Source organism: Kryptolebias marmoratus, linkage group LG20 (assembly GCF_001649575.2).
Source record: "Kryptolebias marmoratus isolate JLee-2015 linkage group LG20, ASM164957v2, whole genome shotgun sequence".
In the NCBI taxonomy this organism is placed as follows: domain Eukaryota; kingdom Metazoa; phylum Chordata; class Actinopteri; order Cyprinodontiformes; family Rivulidae; genus Kryptolebias; species Kryptolebias marmoratus.
Window position 1 is genome coordinate 22,304,338 of NC_051449.1, and position 19,660 is coordinate 22,323,997.

The window sequence follows — 19,660 nt, forward strand, 5'->3', positions numbered from 1 at the left end:
ACTGGTAATGGTTAGGGTTAGGGTAAGGGTCAGGGTTAGGCTGTAGTTAGGGTGTAGAAATGAATGGAAGTCAATGGAAAGTCCCTGCAAAGATAGAGAGACATAACATGTGTGTGTGTGTGTGTGTGTGTGTGTGTGACGTTAAAAACTTTATCTATAGCTGTTGTTGATTATTTACATCCCATTCTGTAGTTCTGCTCAACAAGGAAAGGAGTTCAGCAGTCAGCTGCAGTTCTGGCCAAAGATGCCAGATTTATTATGAGCAGTGAACACAGGCAAAGGTGTGACGCTTTTTCTTCCATGTTAGCATCTTCTCAATATTTAGTAAATTCGCTCTAGAGTATTTCATTTACAGCTTGTTTTTCTTGTTTTTTTATTCACTTGACTTTGCAGGTTGATGAAATACACAAACTCTATACTGGATTCCAAACTAAGAGGTAAAACCTTTTAGCAGCTTTTAAACCCTCTAAAACAACAAAAAATCAGCTCCTGTGTCTGAATAACAATATTTACAACATATTGTTGGTGGAAGTACATTTATGAAAACCTCTGTAAATACAACACATGTAGCCATTTAATTCTCTTCTGGGAGAGCATGTAGCAAGTTATGCTACACGTGTACCATAACTTTTATGTTTTTGTTTTTTTTCAGATCTGGTGATGTTAGGAATTGGATACCACCATGCAGGAGTTGACTTGTCTGACAGGAAGCTGATAGAAGAAGCCTTCACTATGGGAGACCTCCCTGTTCTTTGTGAGCCCAAATAGTTTTTTCAAAAAATATTTAAAAAAAACAAACATTTTTTTTAACTGTTTTTATAATTCAGTTCAATTCAGTTTTTTATATAGCGCAAATTCACAACAAAAGTCGTCTCAGGGCACTGTATAATAACTTTTACATACATTATAAAATGCTAATTAGTAAAAGTTATCTATCAAAGAAAGCCAGCAGACTATGCTGAAGCTTCACTTTGTCACAATCTCCCATCTGGAGCAGCACATAGGCAACAGTGGAATGAAAGAACTTCCTTTTAGCAGGAAGAAGTGGAGTCCAGCTTCAGCTGTGTGTTTTTGGGTCATTATCTTACTGGAAGGTGGACCTCTGTCCAGTCTCAAATCTCTGGATGACTCAAAGACGTTTCCGTCAAAGATTTCTCCATATTTTGCTTCTTCCATCTTTCTTTAAACTCTGAACAGTTTCCCAGTTTCTGAGAATTAAAAACATCCCCATGGCATGATGCTGCCACCACCATGCTTCACTGTGGGGATGGTGTTCTCAGCAGAGTTGGCTCCAGTTGGCTCCACACATGGTGTTGTCCTTGTTGGTTAAAAAGTTTAATTTTAGTCTCATCTGACCACCAAAGCTTTATCAACATGTTTGAAAAAGAAATGACAAACAATGCGCTTTATTTTTTTCTTTAAACAATGGCCTTGTCCTGACCAGTCTTCCTTAAATCCAGAGCTGCACTGTAAGCACCCATCTCTTTAGAAAAGCTGCCTAGCTCCATCATTATCTTTGGCCTCTTGGCTGCTTCTCTGATTAAGGCCCTCCTTGTCTGGTTCTCTTCCTTGACCCTTTTTTGGCAGGTTTGTTTTGGTGACATAATTCTTCCATTTTCTATTATTGGATTTCATGGAGCTCTGGAGATGTTCAAGGTTTAGGATATTTGTTTTATAACTCAACCCTGATCTGTACTTCTCTACAACTTTGTCTCTGACCTGTGTGGAGAGTTCCTTGGTCTTCATAATGTCTCACCAGTTCAACACTAGATTCTGGGGTCTGTCAGAGCAGGTATATATACTGAGATCATCTGACACTTAGACTGGATCCACAGGTGGATCTTATCTAACTTGGCTTATGAAGATGATGGTCGGGGCTTCAAAGCTAAGGGAGTGAATACAAATTGTTGTAAGATAGCCACAACATGCAGTCTTATTCTAAGCAAATCAACATAAATAACAAATTAGTTACTTAAAATGTTGTTTTTGTATTGGTCCTTCCTTCACAAGACACAAACAGTATTTGCACTAAAGTAATATAAATTTGTTCACGCTGATATCCACTGATTCTGCTTAAATAATAACTTTAGTGCATTTGTCAAAAAAAACAAAACAAGAAAACATAGCCCATGTCTGTTTTAAACCACGACATAACTTTTACCGTGTTGTTCTGTAAAGGTTGAATTTGTGTTTTTTACTGTCTCAGTTACCACCAGGACTCTGGCCATGGGTGTAAACCTTCCTGCTCACCTGGTGGTGATCAAGTCCACGATGCAATATGTTGCAGGCTCCTGTGAGGAGTACAGTGAGGCTGACATCCTACAGATGATCGGCCGGGCTGGACGACCTCAGGCAGGAACAGGAATTTCATTTAAATATTTTATAGGCATCTATAATTGCATTTTCATAGTTTATTTAACATCTACAAATATAGTTAGGTTATAAAATGTACGGATATAGGTCATAGAATCTATGGATATCTGGTTTTCACTGCCTTCTGTTTTTTCCTGCTCTAGTTTGATTCATCAGCAACTGCAGTGATTATGACCAAGGTTCAAACCAGAGACAAGTACATGAAACTTATGAATGGGATAGAAATCATTGAGAGCAGGTAGGACAGAGAGCACTTACTTTCACTTTTCTCTCACACAAACATACTTATGGGGAAATATAATACTGCAGCAGATGAGGTAACAATACACTCTGCTTCCCCAGCTTACACAGTCACCTGGTGGAGCACCTGAATGCTGAGATTGTTCTCCAAACCATCAGTGATGTCAACATGGCTCTAGACTGGATACGCTCCACCTTTCTCTACATCAGAGCCCTCAAGAACCCCACACACTATGGTAAGAGCCTCAGTTTCAGATTAGCAATCAGAAAGAGTGTCCACCTTGTAGCTCTCAACAACCAAGCTCCATCTTATATTAAAGAACTTATTGTTCCATATTTTCCTAACAGAACACGTTGTCCTCAGACTGCAGGTTTACTTGTGGTTCCTAGAGTTTCTAAAAGTAGAACAGGAGGCAGAGCCTTCAGTTCTCAGGCTCCTCTCTTGTGGAACCAACTTCCTGTTTCTATCTGTGAGGCTGACACCCTGTCTACTTTTAAGTTTAGACTTAAGACTTTCCTTTTTGATAAATGCTATAGTTAGGGTTGGTTTGGGTTTCCTGAACTCTCCCTTAGTTCTGCTGCTATAGGCTCAGACTGCTGGAGGACAAACTGACCACATTTCCTCACTCTGCTGCTGTCTTTACTCATTCTACTCTCCATGTTTCTACATGTAATTACTGCTGTCATTAACCTGTGTTTTTGTTAGTTCTTCAGTGCCTTGAAATGACTTTTGTTATAAATTAGTGCAATATAAAAAACTGAACTGAATTGAACAGCTGTGGCCAGCTGTTTACTTCCTGTCTTCACTTTCTTTTCAGGTTTCTCTGCTAACTTGGACAGATGTGGCATTGAAGCCAAATTGCTAGGTGAGCAACATCATTCCTCACCAGTTACCATCTTGGTATTATTAGGCTATTCTGTTAATATATTTAATTTATATACAAAGTTTCAAAAACAGTTTTACACACTAATTATATTTTTTAACTGTAGAAGTTTGAGTTTGTTTGTCTCGTCCGACTGTAGAACTGTGTTTGAAGAACCTCAACGCTCTGTCCTCCATCGATTTAATCCGTATGGATGAGGATGTCAACATCAAACCAACAGGTACAGAAATGTTTAGAGAATGTTGAGGGAAGTGCCTGATTTGGCTTAATTTATATTTTCTAGCATAGTGAATGTTATGCATAAAATTTCTGTCTTTTCTCATGAATTATTTTGGACTAGGCCTATTATTAAAGTCTATTGTTTTTCATTCCTTTGACAGAGGCTGGCAGGCTGATGGCGAGGTTTTGTGTTGCCTTTGACACAATGAAACAGTTCAGCAAAGTGGTTGGCACTGAGACTTTATCTGACCTGGTAGGCTTTATAATATTTTATTATAGTATTTTATTCATGTGAAGCTAGTTTCGTATCACTTGGCTGGAAAAATAAATTTGATTTTTAAGGATCCTTAAAAAATTAAGAACAAAATCACAGTTGTTAAAGTAGATATTTAACTATATAAACGAGTAATAAAAAAAAGACTGAAAACATACACTGTATTAAACAAACAACAAAGGAAAATTATAGAATGAATGCCAGAAAAAAAGCACAAAGCTTGGAAAAGATGGAATTTTTTTATCTGGGTCGGGGGTGAGTCTTTGCCTCAGGTGAAAGAGTTCAGGTATCGGAGTCTTGTTTACAAGTGATGGCAGGATGGAGCAGGAGATGGATCAACAGCAGCTCAGGGCCCCGTCTGCCTTAATGAGGGTGTTGCTCTGGTCTGTTGTGGTGAAGAAGGAGCTAAGACAAAAGGCAAAGCACTCGATTACAGGTAGTATCTCACTGAGACTGTTGGCGACTAGCTGGAGAATGTCTCGAGGGAGTCTCCAAAATGTCTTGTGGAGGTTCTCAATTTGCTCGTGTAAGTTGCAGAGGCATGGAAATTTGTCACTGGAAATTTTGAACATGTTCAAAGATTTGTGTGAGAAATGTTCTCTCAAAATAAATGTTGTTACAGGCGTTTCTAACCCATCTCCAGAACTCTGGAGCTGTATTTTGATTCTTTTCTGGCAGAAAACAGCCGAGTCAGTTCAGTTCTAAAACCCACAACGAGAATAGATGAGATTTATCGAAAAATTGGTCCAAATCTTCCTGTCTTTATTTCAAAAGTGTACTCCAGTAGATTAAATCATAAATGTAGGTGCAGCTGTAAGGTGGGTGCAAAGTGAGCTGAGGTGGGTATGATGTGGGCATCATAAGAATGTGTGCGGCCAAGAGGACAGTTTTGCAAGCTGTGCACGTGACAGTAAACCGTGATTTCCTAAAACTGTCCATTTCAAACATGGATGCACAGCTCGCTGATTGCTTGGTTGCAAGCATTCAGAATTCAGTGACACTACAATTGAAGATTTGCCTGTTTTCTTGCAACTTTCTCACAATTTTGGATTGCCAACTAGTCTCCAACAGTTTTAGCCCAGTGATATACTACCTTTGTCTATCTACATTCAAACTCTCACCTATGGTCATGTGGTATAGTTCATGACTGAAAGAATGCCCTGAAATGAGCTTCCATAAGAAGAAGAAGGTGGCCCTCAGACACAGAGATAAGGTGAGGAGCTCCATCCCCCGGGGGAAGCTTGGGTAAGTCGTTGCTCCTCTCCATCAAAAGGAGTTATCTGAGGTGGTTCGGGTATCTAAGTAGGAGGCCTGCTGGATGCCTCCCTCTATAGGGTTTTCTGGGCAAGTCCCATTAGGAGGAGACCGGGGCAGACCCAGAAATTTCTGGAGGAATTATGTATCCTGTCTGGGTTTTGGGATCTCCCAGGAAGAGCTGGAGAGTCCTGCTGGGGAGAAGAAAGCCTGCGTTTACCTCCTTGATCTGCTGCCTCTATGATAAGTTGAAGAAAAAGGATGGATTGCAGAGGAAACTGTGTCTTTTCACTGTTTATACAGGTTGAGTTGGTGTCAAAGAGCAGAGAGTTCAGTGACATTCAGTTGAGAGTAAATGAGAAAAGAACCCTGAACACTCTGAACCGGGACAAGAACAGGACCACCATCAGGTCAGACATGTTTATATCATCAGATTCAAAAGTCTTTTTTTGAGACGCAAGGTCTTATTTACATTTTGTTTGTATTTTTTTAGATTTCCCCTCGAGGGAAAGATCAAAAGCAGTGAGATGAAAGTAAACTGGTAGGTGAAGTTTATTTTAGTATATTGCTGCTATTGTTTTGACTATGAGCTGCCCACTGCAGATGATGCATTTGTATTGTCTTGTAGCTTGATTCAGGCTCATCTGAGTTCCATCTTAATTCAAGATTTTGGACTGACTCAAGACACAGCAAAGATCTTCAGAATTGGGATGCGCATCAGTAAATGTATGAATGTCAGAAATGAGAAAAAAGGAAGACTGTTTAATAATAAATAAACAAGACTTGCTTGTGTTTGGACCCCAACAGGCCTGTCGGAGTTCCTAAGTCATCAGTCCAAGACTGTCTTTACTGCTGTTCTCAACTCCCTGATCCTAGCTAAGTGCTTCAGAGCTAAGCTTTGGGAAAATTCACCCTACGTCTCCAAACAGCTGGAGAAGATAGGTGAATGTTTTTGTTATACTGTACACAATATGATGACACGAACAAAAGTACTAACACAGTTTTTAAACCTATTTTTGTGTATTTAAGATGTAAAGTCTGTCTGGTTGGTGGTACTTATTAATAAAATGATGAAGCTAATATTTTTTATATGTAAAGCAGTTAACACATTGTGTGTTTCAGGTCAGACTCTGTCTACTGCGATGGTGAATGCAGGACTCACCACTTTCACCAAAATAGAGCAAACCAACCCCAGGGAGCTGGAGCTGGTCAGTTGGGGCTCAAATTAAAACCTTGGTCCCAGCCAAGGACCAAACTTAGTTGCTATTTATCCAAAAAAGATATAAATTAAACTGATTTTTTTATGGCAAAAGGCCCAAATTGTTTCTGCCTTTATCTGTATTTGTATTGCTGTGTGTTCGTTTGTCTGTCTGTTAGCAAAATGTCATTGGGTCTACATCTGCAGCTGACTAACCTTTGAAGTCAGTCCAATTCAAGATGACCTTAGAAAACACAAAAATAGATGTAATTCTTTCAGTTCACAGGTACTGAGCTAAAATCTGGTGTGGTGGTAGCTGAGAGTCATCCTCTACATACACTCGAAGTTCTTAGTGTTTGTTTTGAAAACTGGAGTCAGCTTTGTTTGTTAGCAAAATATCTCATGAACCACTGGATGGATTTCATTGAAAATTTCAGAACGTATTCCTTGGATGTGCATCTACAACTGTTAAACTTTTCGAGTCAACCTGATTCAAGATGGCTGCCACAGCTAATCGACCTTAGACAACACAAAAATTCCTTTAGACTAGTCAAATTTAGAAATATTAAGCTAAAGTCTTATGTGGCTGTAGCTGAGTCATCCTCAACACATATAGTGCCTATAAAAAGTATGTTTTATGCTTTTATAGCTGTCACAAAATAAACATGGTCAGTAAGAAATTGGCCTTTTGAACAACAAACTCTTCAATGTCAAAGTGAAAATATGTAACAAAAATTGGTAATATTAATGAGAGACTGAAATGGAATCAAATTCCTGTGTTTCGATGTGTAAGATTGATTGAGGCTTAGCCACACAGTCTCAGTGCTGCAGCCAGTTATGTCTACTAAATACTGATGTGAAGGGGGCCAATATCAACGCAGTCACTTACTTTATGTTACATACAGCTGAGTTGATTGGTTCCATTGTATGTTTTTTGTTCCTTTTGCCACGTTAAATTCAAAGAAAAATTCAAACCTAATTTTTTGGCTTCATTGTTGGTTGATTGTCACAAGAAGTGAGAGAGACTCGATTTGTCACAGATTAGCAGTCTAGTTCTAATACATTTCAAACAATATCACAGACCGATAAAACTAACAGGTCGTATCTGAGCCACGCAACTTGAATTTGACACGTGTTTTAAACGGAAACTCTTTCTGATGTTTCTGAACTCGGGATTAAAGGGCTGCTCATGTTTATGGCAACACCATGCTCTGACTCGCAATAACAGACACAGAGTTATCTCACAAGTCATTTTGTGTCCCCTAGTACCTCTTACTACGTCCATTCTGAGGAAATACTTCCCTTATGGAAAATAATTGTCATTTTGATACCGTGAAGTTTAAGTGCTTTTTGACTTATTCTATAATGTGTTCAGGCCTCCCTGCAGAACCGAATGATGAACTGAAACTGTGTAACGTCGTTAGATGTAACTTTGGTCAACCTTCTGTCCTACAGATTGTCAACAGACATCCACCGTTTGGAAACCAGATCAGGGAATCTGTAACACACCTCCCAAAGTACAGCGTTACTCTGGAGCAGGTAAATATTACACCGAACTTTTATTATCGAGACCGCCATCATGTATTTGTGATACTTCAATCTTTTTCTTAGCTAATCCTTGTAAAGATGCTTTATTGGAAACCTAAACTTTTTTTATTTCTGTTTGTAGCGCATAAATGAACCAAAAGCATCAAATTAAAGCAACTTATTAAAAAAATAAAGAAGTAGAAGCACTCAGAGAGCGCAAACCTCCTCTAAGGCCACAGAGTCATTAAAAACTTGTAAGATCCAGATTATGATTCTGATCTTGTGACAACCCCAAGATGTCCTGAAAATTTAATCGAAATCTGTCCATTAGCTTTTAAGGAATCTTACTAAAAGACAAACAGACCAACCAACACTAATGAAAACATAATCTCCTTGGAGGGAGTTAAAAACCCTCCTGCCCCGTCTTTTATGCCAGAGTTTTAAACTAAGATCATCTTATGACGAGGAGAAATATATATATATATATATATATATATATATATATATATATATATATATATATATATGTATATGTTTCTGTTTTTGGGAAACCTTGTAAATAATGTTACAAATGAACTCATGGAGTATTTCAAGATCCCTCATGATCTGTTGGTGCTTCAAGAATGTGTTGGGAATGACTTTCAGCTACTTCCACAACAAATATCTAAATTTGACTGAGTTAGACTTGTTTTTGTCTTGGTTAATGTTGATTGGCTAAACTTAATTGGGGTTTCTCCAAAGGCTAATCAGTTGTAGATATACATCCAGTGATTACGTTCAGAGAGTTTCATTAAAATCCTTCCAGTGGAAATGAGATATTTTGCTAACAGACAGACAAACAAATGTACACACACATAGAAACACAGACACAGGCAAAAATATTATTGGCTTTTGTCTGTTATAAAAAATACACATATAAGTACAGAAAAAGGGAAACAAAGCTGCATAATTAACCTAAAACATACCTTTGATATATATTTTAGAAACTCCTTTTCTTCTTTATTTGTTGTTGTGTTTAAATACATATTTAAACTACTAATTTAAGTATTTTTACTACATTTAAACAGTTTTTCTACATCTGCAGTGAACTACACGGCTGTTCTTCCTGCGTATCTTTCTCTGAATCAGTTTTGTTCTATAGCTTCCCAGGTACAGCAGCGCCACTGCTGAGATTGTGGTCAAGGTGACCCTGAAAAACCAGGCAGAGTTGCTGTCCAGGAGAACAGCTCCAGACCAGCACTGTGTCTCCCTGATCATTGGCAACTCGGATAACAACGTAGTCTACCTTCAGAAACTCACGTGAGAAATGCTCCAAAAGAATCCCTAAGCTCCCTGTGTGTTTTCTTTCTTTCCTCTTTTCTTTTAGACATCTACAGTCACTAAATCAAAACAGAGACTTTTAGGAATTGTGGAAAACAAAACTGGAGTTCATCAAGAATATTTTTTGTTTGTTTTTAGCGACTTGTTGCTGCTAAAGTGTGGTAGCTGGTCAAAGAAGATAGAGGTGGCAAAGGCTTCCAAAGGAGATGAAATCAGTGTCAATCTCATCAGCTCAGATTTTGGTAAGCCATGCAAATCCCTTTAAACTGTTGCACAGATATGCACACATTTATTGTGGTTCATATAAATTATAAAAGTAAACGACTTATATACTGTGTTGTTTACTAAAAGCTCTCTGAATATCTTGTGCTACCGAAAAGCAAAAGGTGGGCTATATTGTTTTTTTCCATGTTTGTGTGTGTGTGTGTGTGTGTGTGTCTGCCTGTAAGCAAAAAATCTCATGAACCACTGCACAAATTTGACTTTTTCTTGCAGAAAGTAATCCCTGCAAGAACATCTGGCATAACTGGGCTAGCAGGACTAAACCCACATTAACACTTAAAATAAAGATTTGAAAGACTTACTACTGTCAAACAAAGTTTAACAAAAAAAGTTTTTTCATATTTTGTTGAAGTCTAGAACAGCATCAGGACCAAACAGTCACAGAAAAACACTGAATCCTTCTAAATGAGCTCATTTGTTACAGCCCAGACAGAGCAGTGTTCATGTTTGTGGGGTTAAATGACTGACAGGCGTTAGGCCACACCCCCGATTTACTACTCATTTGGGCTAATTATGCTCAGCCCAAAGGCCAAAGCCTTCAGCCAATGAGCGTGGACGTATTGTGACATCCTCTGTGCTCGTGTTTGTGGACCATAGACTATGATGCAGACTGCAGATGGAGCAAAGGTGAGCATTAGAAGAAATATGGTGGATTATTTACTTTATCATCCTTTGTTGTGATGTTTTTGGAAGGAAAAAGGAAGAAAGTGAAGAAGGCCAAACAATATTCAAATGAACAAACAGGCAGCTGTAGCTTTTGTTTTGGTGGAGTTTGTGGATTTAACGTCTGCGGCGTAGCTTTAGAGGTTTATTTGTTTAATTTTTGACACTGACTCGGGTGTTTAGTGAGCAGAACCTCATCCAGTTGACCTGACAACACTGAAACAAATTGCTTCTTTTGCATCTCAGAAAAGTAATCAGTGTGAGCTTTTAAAACAGTTATACACTTCTCAAAACACGTCACGTTTTGTTGAGCTTGTCTGTTATTGCTGTGGTTATTAAACTTTTTCGAGTTGATTGGGTCTAGATGTTTGGTTGCAAATCAGTTATAATTACAATTAATATATGTAACTTATATAACAGTTAGCATACTGCAGTGCAGTTTAACATTTTCTGACTTTGTGTGTGAGGATTGTGTAACCACTGTTTTTGCTCATGTCATTGTGAGGAAAATAGGACAAAAAGTTCTTTATAAAGCTTATTCACCATACCTCAGACAAGGTGCTTAAATTGTTAAAATGTAATCCATACTGAATCATTGGATAATAATCTACAGCTTATTAACTTCTGGAGTCATCCCAATTCAAGATGGCCCCCATAGCCAACTAACCTTAAAAACACATGAATATCTCCATTCAGTCAGTTTTACAGATGTTTACCTAAAATTTGCCATTGTTAAACAGTTGTTAAATTTGTATTTTGTTGTTTGTAGTGGGGCTGGACATCCAGCAGAAAGTCAGCGTATATTTCTCAGCTGTCAAGAGGTTTGGGGGTGAAACTCCACGCAGCCTGACAGATCCTCGTACTGAACAGAGACAGCAACACGCCGCTGTGACACCGCTGCCTGCAAATCAGACTGCTGCTCAGGAGGAGAACGTCTCATCTGCAAGACAACAAGGCAATAGAAAATAGTTTTTAATCTCACAGAGTGAAGTTGTTGTGAAATTGCTTTCCTGTAGTTTAATTTTCTGTACAATGTTTGGAGCCTGACTACTTCTGCATACTTTGTGCGGTTTTCATACATCAAAATGTTCATCCCAGTCAGGAGAGGGGCGTCATGACTTTTGAGTTTTGTGACTTTTAAACTTTCTCAAAATATTTAACTTTATTTACAAATATTTCCTCCATGGAATTTTATTCAGGTTATTAAGTTCCTTCTTAACATATTGTTGTTGTTTTTTTAATCTGGTTTAGCGTATCTCCACAGCTTTTGTTTTCCTACTTTTAGCAGCCGTTCTGCTAGTTTTAGCGTTTAGCTAGTTTCAGCTTCTGAAACTTTTCTTTAAACTTTTAAAGTTTAAAAGTTTAAAAAAAAGTTTCACCTTCTAGCTAGCCTAGATGTTTATTTTTTAGCTTCTCTTGTTACTTTAGCCTTTAGCTATTATTTTGCCACTTTAGCTAGCATTTTATTACTTGCTACTTTTAGCTTTCAGCAAATGTTAGCTAGCATTTTGTTTCTATTAGTTTTTGGCTACCCTTTGCTACTTTTAGGTTTTCACTACCCATTTTGCTTCTTTTAGCCAGTCTTCAGCTAATTTTAGCATTTAGCTAATCTTTTCTACTTCTGGTTTTAGCTAATGTTTTGCTACTATTAGCTAGTATTCTGATTTTTTAGCTTTAACATCTCATTTTTAGCTCCATCAGAAACTTTCAGCAGTTATTCAGCACTCAGCGTTCATGCAGTTTTAGCTTGTATCGAGGAGTTTTGGTTCTTGTTGTTTTCAGATTCAGGCAATAAAAGGCAATGCAACCATTTCTGCAAGAATAAGAATTTATGCGCCCATGACTGTTGTGAGTAAAACCAAACATTTTTCACATGCTTTTATTTTGTAAATTTTTTTTCAGTATCTAACTTTGCAGTTTGAGTGAAGCTTTGTGCCTCCATGTATTCCTCTTCTCTCAAGGTAAAGTAGGTGTAGCAGTGGGGCAGAAGAGGTCAGCCAACCATGAAACCAGTTTCTCTTCCTACCTGAAAGACCTGAAGAACAGAAGTGATGCTCTTGTACAGACGCCTGTCAAACGACTCAAGGTAAACAGGAAAATGGTCTGCTCTCTGTCCAAGCTTGTATTATTTTATCTTTCTGCAGCCTTCCGCTGAAATCTGAACTTCTGCTTCCAAGGACCCAGACTTCTTTTATAATGGGTCCTATAAAGTTGTTTTAAACATCGGCTGATTTTTTTTGTACTTATTTACAGTTCATTACCACTACTTAATCTGTTTCAAAGGACTGCTGGTTAAACCTATGTGTTAATTACTTAACACTGACTTGTAAATTGTTTAATCATAGAAAGGCACTGAACTCACTGGATGAATCAGTGTTGTCTTTACACATCGAGACAAAAACCTACTGGATCTTGGGCACTGTTTTACAGGCTGCTGTCGCCCTCTGGCCCTTTGGCTCGGTTCAGTCCTTATGAAACTAGAACAAGTTTGTATTTTCTGAAAAAAATGTTTTTTTTATTAAATTAAATAATAAAATTTTAAAATCTGTGTGAATGCTGAGCACTAAAAAACTTTTTCTAAAATTTCCTAAAAAACAATAAAACCGAATTGTTAAAGTTAAACAGTCAACAGCAAGACAAACATAAGCTAAAATTTGCTTAACAATAAGAAAAAGTCAAAATTAGCAAAACCTAAAATTACCTGAATCGTACAGATGCCTGTTGTTACCTAAAATTAACAAAATATTTCCTAAGGATTAAAATGAGCAGAACAATAGCTAAAAGCTAAAGCCAGCAAAATAGAAACTACAAGCTGAATTCAGCAAAACAGTAAATAGAAGTCAAAATTAGCGAAACAGTAGCTGAAAAGTACAATTTTCAGAATAATAGCTACAAGTTAGATGAAAACTATAATTAGCAAAACTTCAGGTAAAAGGTAAACTGAGCAAACTATTAATTAAAAGCAAAAAACAGCAAAACAGTAGCTGAAAGCTAAAAGCAGCAGAATAGTTGCTAAAAAATAAATTTAGCAAATAGCTGACAGAACCCATAATTACCAAAAAGTAAATGATAGCTAAAATGATCAGAACAGCAGCTACAAGTTAGAACTAGGCATTTTCAAATTTGGCGGTGCACAGTAACAAGTGAACGTGTCCCTACGCTGCCCGGCTGAGATGCACTTCCTCCCTGCGTCTCTGTGCGGTCTTCATAGGTTCACAGGTTTCTAAGTTTTGCTGGAACAGTCATAAAGATGGCTGTATTTTCTAACAGCCTCCAGCTGCTTCTCAGCGGAGCAGTAGAAACAAAATGTCTCCATTAAAGCTCACTGGCTTTTTCACATAAACACGCCCACAACAACTTTTGACCAATCATACAACACTTGGCGCAAACCTCTGTGAGAAACAGTTCGGCCAGGGCCTCGGGTCGAGAAGTGGCAGACAAAGGTGTTACGCAAATAAAATGACGCAATTATCGTCACGCAATTATCGTCACGCAACCGCATGACTGAGAGCCGACTTTGTGAGTTCTTATGCAGTATGGAAACAGCTTTACTCACCTCCAAAGTTAAAGGAAGTCGAACTTTCCTTGTCAGAGTCGATTAAGTGTCTATCTAGACAGAAAGCTTAATTGGAAAAGACGTGGATGGAAAGTTCAAGAAGGCCACAGTGTTCTTACATCAGTGTTTAAGAACTGCAGGCAGTCGTTGGGGTGCCACCCCAAAGGTTGGCAGATGGATCTACATGACAGTAGTCCAATCCATGCTAAGCTATGCAGCTTTAGTGTGGTCGTCCCAAGTCCAAGTTGGGGTGGCAAGAGTGATGCTGACCCATGTGCAATGAATGGCCTGTCTCTAAGACCGTCAGTGTACACAGAGGCAAATGTTTATACTAACAGATAGCAAAGCTGTTATTAGAGCTCTCCAAGGGCCACACTTTATATCATTGCTGGTTTTGGGAGTGTGCCGAAGCAGTCAGTCAACTTGGGAGAGATAACAGTGTTACTGGTAAATGGGTTTTGGAAAAACTGGTAATAATGGTCATGAAAGAGCGGACTATCTTGCAAAAGCTGGCAGCCAGGTCCACTTTTAAGGACCAGAGCCTGCTGTAGGTATTTCAACAGCAGTCCGCAGATAACTGATTAAAGGCCCAAGTCCCATGTTCGGGAAAGCTCTCATTGCCCTGACAAGAAAAGCTGTAAGTACACTGGTTGGAGTTCTAACTGGGCATAACCTGCTCAACCACCACAAAATGGTGATGGGACTCCATGACAGTGGATTATGTGATGCCTGTGGCATTGAATTAGAGACCTCTTTGCACTATTTAGGTTATTGTTTGGCCCTGAGCAGTCAAAGAGAAAGAATTCTGGGGGAACCCTACATGGATCCCAAGAAGCTTAGAACACTATGTGTTTCATGCCTTGTGTCCTTCATTCGAGGGACACGAAGGTTTAAATAAAAGCTCAATGTCTTTGGGGGAGAGCAATGGGCCCACCTATGAGGCCTCTGCTCACATGAGTTTTTTACCCATTCCCTTTTACCAATACCAATATCACATATTAAGTATAATTATGCACATTACTTTACGTTCCTATAAATTCTGCTTTACGACATGTTTTTATCAAATATGATTGAGTGACAAACATTCAGATCAACTTCAGAAATAATCAGCCTTTGTGTGTTATTGTTCCTAATGAGAGTGTGTTTCATGCTCTGTTTTAATTCCTCAGATAAAAATGAGCGAGGAGTCTCTGACTGTCGACATGCAGAAGTTTGCTTACAATCCTAAAGAAATGCTTCTTCCTGGCTCCTGGTATTTACACAGGAATTTTAACTTCCTGAATTTATAATTGCAAATTTTAAAGCCATTCCTTGACATTTGCTAGTAATGGTTTTTTTTTCAAAGAGTGTGAGGGTATAAGTGTAAAACAATGGCCTTTGTCTGAGTGAAATCTGATGTTTGCCTTTTTGTTCTCTTTATTTGATCTGAAGGTGTGGAAGAAATGAGGTTAAATCTGGAGACACTGACCTGACAGCTGAAGGTTGTGCTCAACTACCTGATGTAGTTGGTCTGGATGATCTCGAGCGAGGTAAACAAGCTGCATAAAGAAGACGTCTTTAAGCTCCAGCTGTAGCAAAACAAAACTCTGTGCATAAGGATCATAAACTGGATCAGTACCAAAATGTAATCCATTTTTTTTGTGACAATCCCAACATTTCCTGAAAATTTCCTCCAAATCTGTTCTTTAGTTTTTACCTGATCTTTACTAACAGACAAACAAACCAATGAATACAACCGGAAACAGAACCTCCTTGGTGGAAGAAACAACAGGGTTACGTGTAGGAGCAAAGACAGAGGTGTTTTTAACAGAGGGGTTACCTGGGACTTTGACCTTTGACCCCACAGAAATGAACAGGCATCATCTTTGACCCATGAGGCGTCCAGCTGTGCAGTTTGACATTCCTACATTACACTGCTGCAGAGTTAGAGCACTGGGTCAACTGTGATGTTGACCTTTGACCCCATGGCCTTGAAATCAATGGTGATCACCCTTGACCCAAGAGGTGTCCAGCTGTGCAGTTCAAGTTTCCTTTGTCTCATGCTTTTACATGATACAACTTACAGCTGAGTAATTTGATTTTTAGCTAGCCAAATAAATTATTTACAAAAGAAAGAAATGATAGAAAATATTTTTTTTGTGATGGAGATCATATATTTGGGTGTCTAAAATCACTGCTAACTTAAAAAAAACAACCTTGGTTCTTTGTTTGGGGCTAATTTTAAAAAGCTGTCATTTCGACTGAAAGCTTAGAGTAGAAATTTGCTACGTCTCTGTCTTCATCTTCATCCATCCATCCATCCATCCATCCATCCATCCATCCATCCATCCATCCATCCATCCATCCATCCATCCATCCATCCATCCATTTTCTTTACCCGCTTCTCCATTCCAGGTTGTGGGGAGCTGGTGCCTATCCCCAGCAGTTGTCTTCATCTTCATCAGACTTATAATTCAAATCATGCTGCATTTACTATACTTTGGAAATGGAAAATCACAACTTTTTTTAAAACTTTTTGACAGCAAATTTTCACAAGCGATTAAATGTTACACTTAAAGGGATTTCCTCCATTTTGAAGTTTGTTTCTATGTAACGGTGATGAACAGTTAATGTCACAAAATTAATGTTGCAAAATTGAGAAATTACCAACAGTGTAAAGGTTTGCAAAATGGTGTTAGCATGAACCGGTATGACATGATGGTGACTGGAGACATTAGCTTTGGCAACAATAAGACTAGCCGTTAGCTCATCAGTCCTGTCAGACTAAAACTGTGGTTCTCCAAACTGAGGTTGTCCAAAGAGCTGTCTACAACAGGTAAGATGATAACTGTTCATAACTTCTTTTACAAAACACCATTTCAAAATAGCCAAATTATTTGTTGAACTCCAAAAAGAAGAGTGTTAGTTTCCCTCTAATACTAAAGAAAACCTTGGCAGAAAACACTAAACCAATAATATATAAGATTTTCGTGAAAATCTTGCATATAAACTATATTTATATGATTAAACTGAATAACACAGTGTGGTAACATTTGATTGTGTGCTCTTTCCTTCTTATAATCTTCTCTGTACAGACTCCTCTTCATGGAGAACCCCAGAAACAAGTGGTGAAAGTCTGAGGACTCGGCAGCATTTAAATCAGACTAACACAGACAGCTCAGTTTACTCAAACTGGGCTGCAGCCTCATCAAAACAAGAAGCTTTTTCATCTGTCCTAACACCAACTGTGACTTTTGACCTTGGAAGTGAATGGGATGACTGGGATGACTTTGATGACGAGAACTTGCTTCGTGCCATTGAAACGTCGGCACCCTCACGTGAAACTAATCGTGAGCATCAGCCCCAGCAGCGTGTCGTCTGCCTGTCAGGTAGAGTGAACCTCTGAGTAACATTTATGAAAACTAAAGACTGATCCTGTTTAGTTACAGTCAGCTTTTCACGTCTCACGACCACAGAGCCCCGCTCCAACACGCACACGGTGGTGTTTTTATTATTTTTCATTATTCTTCCAGCATTCTCCTGCTCATAACAAGTCTATATCTTTTTGGACAGGGTATGCCACTACAGCTGCAGCCAGCTGTCCACAAGCCAAACCCTCTCAGATTGCTGTAGCTACACCGCTGAGGTGAGGCCAGAAAACTGTCACACATTAAATTGAAAGTTTACACAATCTGAAGTGGTGTTTTGTATAAAAGTTCTGAACAATCAACATCCTACCTGTTGTAGGTGGCTCTTTGAATTGCCTCAGTTTGGAGAAATGGAGTTTAAATCTGAGCAGACTAGTCAGGACCAAAGCTGCTATGTTAGCTCTAATCTCAAACATTTCATAGCTGATGTTACAAACACAATGTTACTGACCTTTACATAGTGCTGTCAGCTTCTTAGTACTCTTATTTACATGTAATTGATGTTTTTTTTGCACAATTATATTGTGTAATGAAAATTTGTTGGTAGTGTAAAAGTTTACTAGCGTCTGAATGAACTGCTCTTAACTTTAGAAGACTGAATTTGTTTTAAGACGGCTTTAGAAGAGGGTCCGCTTAGACAAGCCACTGGCCTTTTCCACAGCAGTGTTTAAATGACAAATCTGTTATTTTAAAAAGTATTTTTGTTTTTGATGTTTTTGTTTGTTTTAGGTCCATTTCAGCATCTGCAAGTTCTGAAATCAAGACATTTGAGCCCTCTCCAAATACTCACACATTCACGCCAAAGAAGAGGCTCACACTTAACTTGAGTAAAAAGGTGTGTGTGTGTGTGTGTGTTTAATAAAAGGGAAATATTTTACTTACAGGTCAAGAATAACTGAAGGTACTTGTTCATTGCTAAGATTTAAAATGTTTAGTTCTTGTTTGGTATTTTCTCTTCCTCTCTCTTCAGAGAGCCAACATTGTGGGAGATGGGATCACAGTGAAAACACCTGAGCAGTTCCTCAAACAGCCTGAGGGGTCACAGGTCAGCAGAAGGTTGGATTTCTTCCACAGGATGAGCGTCTCGCCTGATGCCAACTCATCTCTCGAGAGAAGGTAAAGGAAAACAGGTTGCTGTGTTTATTTGATTGCAAAATTTTTCTCTATAAATAATGAACATTTTTTTGTACTTCAGTTTTACCAAAGTATTTATTAAAATCATAATAATCAAACTTTTCCTCTTTCCTTACATAGCAAAGAGGAGGAAGCTTTCGTCGGCATATTTGATGGCATATTCTAGAAACATTGCTGCTTTTCCTCTGACATGAGAGTCTCTAAGCCCGTGTTTATGCTTTGCTTTTTACTTTTATCAACCTCACAGAGTTGTCAGTTGTGTTTTATTCATGTTACTCTTTGTTCATATTATAAACTAAACAGATATGTTGGTTAAATTGTTACTAATGTGATTGTATTTATGTTAGTTCTTATTTATTAATTAAAGTATTTGTTCACTTATTGATTCCCTACATTCACGAGAAGCTGGGGGTAAAGCTGTAACAGTTACCAAGTATTTCTGATGTCTAAATAGATCTTCTAATGCCTTTACAGTATCAGTCAGAGGTGTGACACACCTGTCTATTTATTAAATGTTGTCTCTAATATTTTGACTCCTTTGTTTTTGTCTGGCATTTTGTTACAGATGAACAAAAGATATTTGCATCTATTAAGACAGATATGTATACCAGCCTGTATTGGTGGAGTAACAAGTGTTTTTTGTGCTTCATTAGAAATAAATGAATAAATAATAATAATAATAATAATAATAATAATAATACAAAACAACAATATTTCCAATCAGATAACTGAAATTATATAAAACAAATTGTGTTCATATCAATAAAGTTTTAATTTCCTGCCTTTTCACTTGCTAGAGAATTAAACAAAATGCTTGTAGTGTTTGAACTCCAACATTAAACAGAAAAATCTTTTTAAAAAATTCTAATTATTGATGTGAAATTTGAGAGAAAAAACTAAATTGGTTATAAATCCCTGCAGATGTATTTTATTGTTCTGATACCTGGACGTGAAACAAAATATTCTTCCAAAGTAACTGAAAGTTAGGAAATGTTTTTGTGTCTATGTGAGAACAGAAATGCTGCTGAGACATGGTCAGAAGAAATGAACCCAATGACTTATATGGATAGACATGACACGCCGCTTTAAAGGCTCAGGCCGAGATGCGGCGAAAGTGGCGCCATCTTGCTACAGTATACTTAAAGGCGCAGGGCTATATAAACAATGCTGAGGACTAACGAAATAAATTTTTTAGTGGGTAAGATGAGCCCAATAGTGCATGTACTTTAACATACAATGTCACAAATACTCAGTTATTGTAATTTAAATAATAGCAACCATGAATTTAAAAGAAACGCAAATCCAGAGCTATTTATTTACAATCACAAC

At 38.0% G+C, this 19,660-nt stretch overlaps 1 protein-coding gene across 1 annotated transcript in view; it reads left to right on the forward strand.

Annotated features, from left to right (window-relative positions):
* hfm1 (helicase for meiosis 1) overlaps positions 1 to 18,827 on the forward strand; it is a 35,668-nt gene extending 16,841 nt beyond the window's left edge. Inside the window, exons 13-39 of the mRNA XM_025009227.2 lie at positions 193 to 281; positions 394 to 437; positions 653 to 754; positions 2,207 to 2,352; positions 2,517 to 2,611; positions 2,716 to 2,849; positions 3,432 to 3,479; positions 3,637 to 3,717; positions 3,878 to 3,969; positions 5,548 to 5,654; positions 5,738 to 5,785; positions 5,873 to 5,970; positions 6,052 to 6,186; positions 6,367 to 6,452; positions 7,898 to 7,981; positions 9,111 to 9,268; positions 9,428 to 9,531; positions 11,004 to 11,189; positions 12,017 to 12,082; positions 12,196 to 12,320; positions 14,960 to 15,042; positions 15,222 to 15,319; positions 16,865 to 17,158; positions 17,343 to 17,415; positions 17,927 to 18,032; positions 18,168 to 18,313; positions 18,452 to 18,827. Of these exons, the coding sequence (XP_024864995.1) occupies positions 193 to 281; positions 394 to 437; positions 653 to 754; positions 2,207 to 2,352; positions 2,517 to 2,611; positions 2,716 to 2,849; positions 3,432 to 3,479; positions 3,637 to 3,717; positions 3,878 to 3,969; positions 5,548 to 5,654; positions 5,738 to 5,785; positions 5,873 to 5,970; positions 6,052 to 6,186; positions 6,367 to 6,452; positions 7,898 to 7,981; positions 9,111 to 9,268; positions 9,428 to 9,531; positions 11,004 to 11,189; positions 12,017 to 12,082; positions 12,196 to 12,320; positions 14,960 to 15,042; positions 15,222 to 15,319; positions 16,865 to 17,158; positions 17,343 to 17,415; positions 17,927 to 18,032; positions 18,168 to 18,313; positions 18,452 to 18,497 (2,874 nt within the window). The 3' untranslated portion in view covers positions 18,498 to 18,827. The remainder of the gene's footprint in view (positions 1 to 192; positions 282 to 393; positions 438 to 652; positions 755 to 2,206; positions 2,353 to 2,516; positions 2,612 to 2,715; positions 2,850 to 3,431; positions 3,480 to 3,636; positions 3,718 to 3,877; positions 3,970 to 5,547; positions 5,655 to 5,737; positions 5,786 to 5,872; positions 5,971 to 6,051; positions 6,187 to 6,366; positions 6,453 to 7,897; positions 7,982 to 9,110; positions 9,269 to 9,427; positions 9,532 to 11,003; positions 11,190 to 12,016; positions 12,083 to 12,195; positions 12,321 to 14,959; positions 15,043 to 15,221; positions 15,320 to 16,864; positions 17,159 to 17,342; positions 17,416 to 17,926; positions 18,033 to 18,167; positions 18,314 to 18,451) is intronic.
* The last annotated feature ends 833 nt before the right edge of the window (positions 18,828 to 19,660 follow it).